This window comes from Charadrius vociferus, unplaced genomic scaffold (assembly GCF_000708025.1).
Source record: "Charadrius vociferus isolate BGI_N301 unplaced genomic scaffold, ASM70802v2 scaffold257, whole genome shotgun sequence".
In the NCBI taxonomy this organism is placed as follows: Eukaryota; Metazoa; Chordata; class Aves; order Charadriiformes; family Charadriidae; genus Charadrius; species Charadrius vociferus.
The window spans coordinates 1,481,277-1,491,419 of record NW_009649473.1 but is presented as its reverse complement, the minus strand read 5'-3'; the positions used below and the strand labels follow the sequence as shown (position 1 = coordinate 1,491,419).

Below are 10,143 nucleotides of genomic sequence, written 5' to 3'. Positions count from 1 at the left end.
TCCTAGATTTGACCAGAAATCCAGAGACACGCACATGCACAGGTACCGACTGCTTTGCTACTGCAGTTTAGGAGAAAGCGCTGTGTCTCTATCAGCCCATCCCTGCTGCAAACCTGCTCCTCTCTCTCTCTTTGGAGTATTTTGCATCCCAACCAAAAGCACGTGGAAGGAGAGGAACAAAAAAACCCTCCAGGCTTTGTCAGGGAGAAATGCGTGGTCACAGTAACACACCACCGCCTTCCCCGGCAATGGGTGACGGCGCGGGAAGCTGGAGGAGGAGAGAGGAGAACAAGGCGCTAAGAAAAGGTGGGAGCAATTTTAAATGAAAGGAAAAACTTACATTAAATTATTGCTTTATTTCTGGTTCTATGCAAGTCTCTGACATCCTCCACCCTGCCCCCCCCCCGAGATGCCATGTCCGCCCCCAGACAGCCCAGCAAGGAGGAAAAGACCTGAAGGGATCCTGCCCGAAAAAGGAGCCTTCCCAAGACTTGGATCTACAGAGGAGTCTCTTAGTTAAAAGAAAATTCCCAGCCAAGGTAAGCCCTCCTGCTCAGCAGTGTCCAGTCCCACCACCATCCCATGTAGATGTTAAAGGGTGTGAAGGAAAGGGAAGGAAAAGCTCCAGCCCCAGTGTTTTGAGAGGTGTCTTCCCTCCGGACCATGCATGAACAAGGCATCAGGATGGGGAGCAGACCATAACGGAGAGGGCACGGGAGAGAAGTCAACTAAGAGATGAGCACAGGGTGGGAGGAGAGGAATTGTGGCAAGATGAGAGTTACCCAGCTCTCCTTCGCCGCTCCCCCCAGTCCCTGTCTCATCGGATGCGGAGGTACGAGGGGATGGAGTAATTGAAAAGCAGGTAGTCCATTTTGTATAAATTAAAGAGTCTCCTTTGGTAGAAGGGGCTAATGTCCTGGAAGAACTGGGCCGTCATGTCGTCCGTTGTCCTGGTGGTCTTGGATGAAGATGGGAACTTGATGCTCGTGTCGGCCCCAGCCAGCTGGAGAATGTAGTTGGCATCTTCAGCCAAGGTCTCATACTTGCCCACTACATCGTAGTGGACGATGCATGGGTGGCAGAGCGAGTGCACCCGCTCCCAGTGCTCATTGAAGGGCTCCTCCCGCTGTGTCCGTGGATCCAGCAGGTAGTAGACGAACTCCTCAAAGCGCACATCGTCCCCGCGCTCCAGGGCCTTGTCACTGGGCTCCTGCCGGTGCCGTCGGATGATCTTGGTCCCATAGCGCTTGTGGAAGGCTGTGTTGTAGCTGCGGGTGAACTTGTTGCGGTACGCCGAGACCAGGCGCTCAAAGGGCTCCCGCACGAAGATGAACTTGAGGTAGCTGCGCAGGCGGTGGTTGATCTCGGGGATGCTGTACTCGGAGAGGGTGCGCAGGTTGGATGAGACGTGGGCTTCGTTGGCGGGGATTTCCAGTGGGTCCCGGTACTTGCCTTGCCCTGTCAGGACCATCATCACCCGCTTCCAGTTAGTGCAGGCCACTTTGGGCACATAGCAGTAGAGCAGCCCATGTGTGTCATCCACCACTAAGTGCCGCAAGTCATCCGGCCGCAGGAGACGCCGCTTACGGGTGTAACGGTTGCAGATGTTGCTCAACAGCTCCCGTCTCTGCTGGTGAATTGCCTGGAGCGATGACTGCTCAAACTGGCGAGAGAAAAAAAAAAGGAGATGGTCACTAGCTTGCCCAAGCTGATTGTGGCTTACACACAACACTTGGCCCACAGCTGTCCCCATCTCCTCTCATTTCCAGGGTTTAGCAGTCACCCATGTGAGATTTCTGGGGACATTGTTGACTTTGAACACAGCTTGCTTTGGTGCCTTTAATCCTCGGACCTGCCGGGGGCAAAAGACAGAATAAAATGTGATGAGGAGCCAGGTGAGAAGACAAGTTAAAGGGGGTGAGGGAAGAACAGGCGGTGCAACAGAGGGTCAACAACCGAACGTTTGTTACAGCACGCCCCCCCCAGTGGGCTAAAGCTCTCCCTTACACCAGTCTGGAGGGTATACATGGCCCGACCCTCCAGGGACAAACACTTCCCAGCTGTGGTGGGGCATCGCCACATCGTGCTGACGCCCACCCCCATGGGCTCACTGCGAACGCCGCAACCAAGAGGCAGAAACATGGCACACAAGTGTGGGCACGCATGGTGAAAACAGCATGGGTGTGCTGCCAAGGAAAGGCAAAGGGAGACGGGTGGAGGAAAATGGTCTTTAATGCTGACAGTCAAACCCTGGGGAGCAGCCGGGGAGCTGAAGCTGAGTTAGGGTGGCACGGCATGATGGAGAGGAGCGAGGTGCTGCTGGAGGCGGTGGGGCTTCTTCTGAGGGCTTTGGGTTTCTTCTGCTGAGGGACTTTTTCCACATGCCTCAGGTCTGGTCATAGTCTCCTTTGTCCACAGGGATAAGGAGTCCATATATGGTCCTTTTTCTTTATCCCTTTTGGTCTTTGCATTAAGGCCTGGCAGCCACTGCATTGGCTTCCCAGGAGCTCAGAGCGCCTCCCGACACCCGCCCCAGCTGAAACTCCCCTCCAGATTTGGTGACATGACCTTTCCTGTCATGGTTTTCATCAGAAATACCCAAATGTCATTAAAACATCTGGGGAAGGAAATTATTTCCAGGAACTCAGAAGGGGAACGTCCCCTCCTCCTCCTGCCCACTCCCTCCCCGTTTTGCTCACGAGGGTTGGGAGGTTTCGTGGTCAGCCCCGAGGTCATCACTGGGAGCCTCCAACAGCCTCGTTCGGGCCATGACCACTAACGGCTTCAACGCTCTTTTGCAGCTCTGACTCTGTGGAGCTGTTGCTGTAGTGCAATGCAATGACCCCCATGTCGCAAGACGACGGTGTCTTCCACTTTGGGATTGTGAAGACAGGCCCACTGGCATCACAGGGCACCACAGCAAATGTCTCTGCAGCCTGCAGAGACGTGGCAACATCAAGATGATGGGCAAAGGCAGGCCACCTCCTTGATTGCTACATCCTTGCTGCTGACAGCTGTCATCACTTATGCATGCCAAAGGACACCCTTTGCCAAGCTTCAGGTGCAACCTCGCCTCTCCCTGGGGGCCCATATGGGGTTCTGGGAAGGACTAGAGCCTGGGAGAGGCAGCGTTGTGGAGATGGGGCTTTGTAAAGCTCCTGCCAGGAGCTGGGATCCTGAGACAAACGGCCCATCCTGCGGATGATCCAGCAGACCCGTCACCTTCAGAAGGGCACTAACATCTGGGCAAAAAAGTCCTCCTGAAAGGGATGAACCACACTCAGACCCTTTTGGATCTCATTTCTGCTAAAGAAATAACCTTGTCCAGGTCACCTTAGTGACCGCTTTCTCCAGGAACCTGCATGGCCAGTAACCTGAGACAGGGGAAGGAGAAAGCATCCTATCCCTACTCCTTCTAAGGGGGAAACGATAAGGGGAAATGCTCAGATGGAGGAAACTCAGGACAACAGACTCTCACTGCCACCAAGAGATGACTTTGACGTTGTCAGCTACTTGGATATGAAGAAGATACAGCACCGAGGCAGGTGACAATCATAGCTGAAGAGGTATTCTTATGGTATACCTCCTTGCAACACAGTCAAACCTTTCAGCAGAAGTGTCTTTTGTTTGGAGGGTCCCCACCACCTTTTAAAACTTAAACCCTTTTTGCAAGTGCTTAAAAAAAAAAAAAGAGGCATTTTAATAATGTGGGTTTTTTTCAGGTGTTTTTCCCTGTACTTGCATAATTCAAACCTATTGGACCAGAGAGACAGACAGACACACTGTCTGCAGGCATGGCAACAAATAAATGTGACTACTTTTCAACAGCCGCCCACTGGAATAAGTGCATGTCTTGCAGTTATTTCAGAGCAAAATTGCTCCCTTCATTTCCTTTTCTTTAAAAGCCAGAGAAATTAAGTATCACTTTTAAGGAAATAACACCATGACATTCCAGCAGCAGTAGGGTTTGCCGGCATCGTGGCCAAGGAAGTTCACATCTGCCACTTTCCCAGATTAAATGTAATTGGGCTGCGTAGAGACATTAAAGAATCCACCTAGACAGTAACACGAAGCATTGCGTACGGAGAGGAGATGCGGCTCCAAGTGTGGTCTTTTCTTTTGGACATGGCCAGAGGTTCAGGCACAGGGACCTTGGGAGTGGTTGGAGACAGCGCAGTGCCCCGCATGCCAGAGAGGTATAAGAAGGGGTCAACCCCCAGCACCCCACTCCCTCTTCAGCCCCCCCCCTCCTCTCCCTGTCCCCTTACCTGGTCACTCTCGTACAGGGCCTGGAGTGGGCTGCGACCGGCTTTCCCCTGCCAGGTGGATCTCATTACCCCGTCTTCTGCAGCTGTAAAAGGAGTGAGAAAAATCATAGGGGTTGGGAGGGCTGCTTCCCTCCCCCTCTCTGGAGATGCCCAAGTTGGGATGAGGCACTGTCCCCCAAGAAGAGACAAATCCATTTGGCTCTGGGAGAAGATCCCCCTTATTTTATAACAAAACCTGCTGTTAGGGCTGAAAAGGTCCAGATCTAACCTTTAAACAAATAAAAGACCATATATGAAGACAACCACTCATTACAATTTCAAGGGCAACTGGGAACAGTTTGATCCATGTGTGTTTGGGCAATGCCACTGCGTGCAGGCTGCATTGGCGAGAGAATGATCCAGGAGGCGACAGGACCCCAACCAGCATCATAGCGGCCCCACGAGTGGCGAGATGGTGTCTGTGCTCGGAAGAGATAAGGGGCAGATCCAACACGGGCGGCTCTGTGCTGAGCCCCCACAGGCTCGGAGTTTGCATTTCCAGGCTCAGAGGCACAATTATTAATAGACAAATTGGTCAGATGCTTTGTCTGACTGGTAAGTCATTTTAAGTTCTTATTGGCTTTTTTTTCCTTCTAAATGAGCATCATCTCCTTGAGCTTTTGAAGGTGAAGACAGCACTCCACCAAGCAGTCCTCACCCCTTTCCTGCCATGCTGATAAGCTGGTTTGGTTTCGGAGGTCTATTTGCAGCAGCACCACCAAACCTGAGGCTGGATCTGGCCTGGCACCAGTGTGGTGCTGGACACTCAGTTGGTGACAGATGCTCAAGTTCTGTTGCTCTTAAATTATGTAGGGATGCAACCACCTTCCAGGCTATGAAGCATCCGCTCCAGCTGCCATCCCTCAGTCCCAGGGACCTGTTTCCAGCACAGCGCGGGCAGAACCACGTGGCCTGGATATCCCAACCCTAATGCACGGAGCCAGCCATGACAGGGCACAGGCTCTCGCTTGCAGTAGCACCTCCAAGCAGCTGTCCCACATCTCACCCAGCCTCTGCTTCTTGTATCCGACCCTCTCCATCGGCACAGGATGCCCACAACAGTTCTCATATGAGAAGAAGGTTTCTAACCATGGGGGTTGTGCAGCCCTGGAGTTGGCTTCCAGAGAAGAAGTCACACTGTGAGTTTTAAAATGGAAGATGATGTTTTTTCTGAAGGGCATGACAGACACATTGTTCAGGAGATACAGTCCTCCAAGTTCCTGCTCCTACAGGGACTTTCTAAAACCTCAGAGGGATGTATGTGGTGGAGGGAAAAGCATCTCTCACAAACCATTTCTGGCAACATGAAAGTTTCTAATACAGAGGCTTTCTGCATGACAATTTGGGGCTCTGGATCTTTTGGTTCACTGAGCACCACCAAACAAAACCAAATGTGTTATACAAGCCCCAGAGGACATCTTTATTAAGCAAAATAACCAGAAGGAAAAATCCAAATCCAAATGAAAACTGCTCCAAAGCACAAAGTCACCAGGGTCTAAGCTAAACATTATTCATTCCTGGAGCTGTAATCAGGGGGAAATGACTGCCTGACCTCGCGAAATTTCATCAGCAGTGTGTGTATGCTTGCGCGTTCGTGGGAAATGACACTTCCTGCGGCACTGGACTCATCGAGATGTGACTCAACGAGAAGGTCGGGTTTCTTCCTCAACCGCCTGTATCAGTTACCCCAGAGGAGGGTGAAACGGCATCTGTGCTAACGAGAGATAAGCGGGAGATCCAGCACGCACAGCGCTGGGCTGAGATGCTCGTCCCAGAGGAGCCCCGTTTCACATTCCCACGCTCAGCCCTCTGCAAATGACGGAGAATTAGATCGACCTTGAACACCCAGCTCACTGCAGCTCGAATCTGCAAGCAGAGAGCATTAAACCCGAGTCCCTTTCCTGTCCGGGGATGATAAACTCCTATTCAATTTAAGAGCACGACCTCACTGTGGGCCGGCCGCAAGCACCGTGCACCGCAGCAGACACTTGTCCTATATTTAGTAAAAGCAATGTGGAGGCGTTTGTTTTCAAGATTAACACGTGCATCAACCAGAACCTTTCTTAGGGGGGCCATAAGCAAACCCCAGGTGGTTCAGGCTGACGTGAAGCTGCTAGAAATGCAAATTGCTCACGCCGGCGCTGCGCTGGCGTGCGTGGAAATGTGTTCCCAAGGAAAGGTTTCAGCGCTTGATGCAGGGTCAGGGCACGGCTAGGAGCAGCAGCCTGACCCAGCACAAGGCTCTTCGGGGTGAACAAAAACCCAATCTGCAGTAAAGCGGGGAGCGAGCAGAGGTCGGGCAGGTCAGATGCACACTCCAACCGCACTGGGAACAGAGGAACAGGGGAACAAGCCCGTCCAGGGACTGTAGCACCTCACATCACTCCTGCCAACAGCCACAGCAGAAACGTTGCAAAATGGGTTTCTTCCAGCCTTTCCCCAGCGCAAGGTCTGGCAGAGAACAAGCCGTCTTCTCCAGACAGCAGCAAACCCCTTAGGATCCCTACTCTGCTCATGCTGTAGAGTCCCAGAAAAAAAAAAAAGGGGGGGGGGGGAAGAGAGAAAAAAAAAAAAAAGAAAAAATCTGCCAGGCTGCTCCTGGGTTGCTGGAGGAGCCCGGGAGCGCTGAGCTGGCCGTGGGAAGACGCCAGCGCTCCACACTTGCTGCATCTCGACGGCTTTGGCTCTCCGAAGTGATGACACCATTCCCAGCCCGGGGTGCTCGCCAAACCCTTCGGAGCGACCGCCTGGCCCGACGGCAGAGTTTGATGAGGCTCCAACTGCAGGAAGTCTCCCCCCATCAGAAACCGTCTGCTTTGTGCTACATGCAGCGTCCCCAGGAGAAAAGCAAACGGTGTCCCGGCCAGGCCATGAGGATGACTTTTGAAGACAGTGTTAAACCCTGCAGCAGAGGGGGAGATGCAGCGGCTTCAACCGCGTGCAACTCAGCACAGCACCGCTGCACGCGGAGGGCAGCAGCTGATCCGTGTGCCCTGGGGGACCAAAGCACCAGTCCTTCACCAGGCTGGGGTCAGAGCAGCTGCAGATGCCCACACCCGGCAGCGTGCGCTTGAATGGAGACGAGTCCTGGCCACCTGTGCCCAAAGCATCCCCAGAGCATCTGGGATTGCCGGGCAGAGCAACATCGGCCGTCACGGAAGGCATGCCAGGGCTGCTGCATCCTGCCTCAGCCAGCGGGAGGCTGTTGGCGGTGATTTAACAGAGTCCAGCCCCCCTCAGACCAGGCTTTGCCACCTAACACAGCTCTGCCCCATGATCCCAAGCTGTGGCCACCCCCTGTTGTCCACCCATCAGCCCCAGCACCTGCCAACAACCCTGCTGATGCGCTCCCCTCCCAGTCCTCCCCCCCCATCACCAGACCCTGGGTCCCCATTGTGCAGCTCTACCAACACAGCTCAGCCCTCATTCAAACACAAAACCCCTCTTCCCCAGCTGGTCCACCCCAACCACCTGATCATGCAACCCCACAGCATGCTCCCATCCTGGGGTGTGCCCCATCCTGTCCCCTAATTGCTGTCCCCATCCTGTCCTTGCCTTCACCGCGTACTCCAAGCAGGCAATGGGCCACCTTAGGAAGGCTGAGCTCAAGGGGCTCCACAGCTGGCTGAACTGCACAGCTGGAGAGGAAACCAAACATGGAGGGGGAGCCGGGGAATCATAGAAAGGTTCAATTCTTGTGCTGCGCCTGTTTCTTCCATCAGATCCGGCATACAGCCTGGACTGCGAGGAGGAGGAGGGAGGGAGGAAGGGCATAGGTGGGCAATGGCATTTACACATCCCTCTTCTTCCACTAGTTCATGCTGAGAGCAAGTCAATCACCCCATCCGCTGTACCATTGGATTACCCGTCCCTGGGATGCTCCTGGGACTCCAAGAAGTTTGGGAAGGCCAGGGAATACTGAAATATATGACAGTGTTGAGGAGGGAGTATCATCAGACTAAATTAATGGTTCGTCCTGCATTTTGGCACCATGGCCCTGAGTACAGCAGGATCTTCCATCATGGGGGAGCTGCCAAGATCTTCGCATCCTGGCTTTCCTCCTCACTTCATAGCTTGTCGCTGAGGTTCCCAGATTCCACCACATGCAACGGTAATCCTCGGAAATTTAGCATTGCCACAATTGCATCCGAAAGCAGGGATGTCACTTAGCCAAGGTATATTGAGTTTCTAATGGGGAGAAAACATCAGCCCTTGGCAACTGCTGGATCACCATTTGTATAATAAGTATCAAGACAGCGTATGTCCATGATCCAAATCCAAGATGTTTTTCATTGAGACAGGCAGAAGGCAATATCACATTTGTCCTTTGCGTCTTCAAAGGATGAGGCAAGGGAACAGGAGCGATGCAGAGCAAGGGATCGAAACCCCCACGCTAAGGCAGTAACATTGACCAGAAATCACTGAATGAGATGAGCCTGAAAGGGAGCTCACGCATATTTTGGAGTCTCCTGTTCCACAAGTGCTTTCAGTTTTGCCTTCGGAGCTTAAAACGGCAACGCACTGTCTCCCTCCTTTCCCCCTACAGCCCACATTTTAGTGCTGTCCCATCAAAACTGAAACTATTCTCTTGCCACGGTGTGACATCAATACCGGCAGCAGGATCTGGGCTCTCCGTGACCTGCCAGCTCTCTTTGGAAAGGGAATAAATTTTAAAGCTGTGGCTATTTAGGTGTACTAGTTGATTGTGAAGACAGCTAAACATGTGTGAGGTGAGGGAAAGACTGGATCATGCCCATCCCAGACTTCTGGAAGCACCAGTGAAAGAATTTGCTGTTTTGGCTGTAGACACTCTTAATTACGGAGGGAGGTTCTCTGCAACCACAACAGCAAATCCAGCGCCTGAATTGCAGAGTTTGGCTAGGAGACAGGATTCAGGCAGTGACAAGCCTGCTAGGCTGACATCAGCATTACCAGGGCTTTAGAAAACAGTCTGAAGGAAAGAAAACAATTAGAAGATGTGGGTGCAGCTGGATAGGTGAATAAAACCAACGTGGCATTTCCCAAGCACAGCTTATACCCCTGCAACCCGATCTGTCTATAAAATAAGCCGTTTCTGTACATCAAGCGTATGTGGTAGATCTTCACCCAGATACACATAACACATGAGATACGACATACCACAGGAAATAAGTCTTTCAAACAGAGAAGACAAAGTTTAAAAGGTAAACCATAAGGGATGCAAGCAACTGGAAAGCACGCGGCATTTAAATGGGAAACGCTGGGTAGAAGGCAGATTTCGAGTAAAATATCTCCAAGATTGGCCTTGGGGTCAATACTTCGGGAATGAGTTGACATAAATACAGAAAGATACTGATGACGGACGAAGCATTGAGAAAGGCTGCCATGGCAGAGAGAGACTGAAACACCAACCAGGGAAACTAAAGCTTCGTCCTGGACCAGGAGAGTGGAAATTCAACCGAATTTAATTTCACAATGTTGGAATTCAGCAGTTTCTGCTACTTTGCTGCTGGAAGTGGCAGGAGGTCCCAGATGCATTAGTTCTGGGCTATCAGCTGCCACCGTGACAGTCATAAAAAAGGCAAATGAAGTCCTGAAACATATCGGGTGAGGTATTTGCCACAGCAGCAAAAAAAAATAAGCATGAATACCATTATTCGTAGCGTTGGTGACCTTCACCTGCAGCGCTGACAACTCTGCTCTCCTGGGACCGGGGCAGAACTGGAGCAGCTGAGAAGGGCTGCGAGGTGACCAGGTGGTCCCAGCACTCGCTGCCCCATGGGAAAGCACAAAGGTTGGGTTGTGCATTCAAGCTCGGCTGGGATGTGATTGTCCCCTGGGAACACCAGCAGAAAGG

The 10,143-nt window shown here is 52.3% G+C and overlaps 1 protein-coding gene across 1 annotated transcript; it reads right to left on the bottom strand.

The window, feature by feature from the left end:
• Nucleotides 1–817: 817 nt before the first annotated feature.
• Nucleotides 818–4,343, bottom strand: CHST13 (carbohydrate (chondroitin 4) sulfotransferase 13). The gene is made up of 2 exons (XM_009889856.1): nucleotides 4,269–4,343; nucleotides 818–1,663 (listed from the first exon to the last, which is right to left on the bottom strand). Exons 1-2 carry the CDS (start codon nucleotides 4,332–4,334, stop codon nucleotides 818–820), a joined length of 912 nt encoding a protein of 303 aa, XP_009888158.1. The 5' UTR covers nucleotides 4,335–4,343.
• Between the last annotated feature and the right edge of the window lie 5,800 nt (nucleotides 4,344–10,143).

Excerpts from the sequence above, each read along its gene's own strand:
- CHST13 (XM_009889856.1), bottom strand. The coding sequence starts at position 4,334 with ATGAGATCCACCTGGCAGGGGAAAGCCGGTCGCAGCCCACTCCAGGCC. Across the intron at positions 1,664-4,268 it reads CCCTGTACGAGAGTGACCAG|TTTGAGCAGTCATCGCTCCA; the intron begins GTAAGGGGACAG and ends TTCTCTCGCCAG.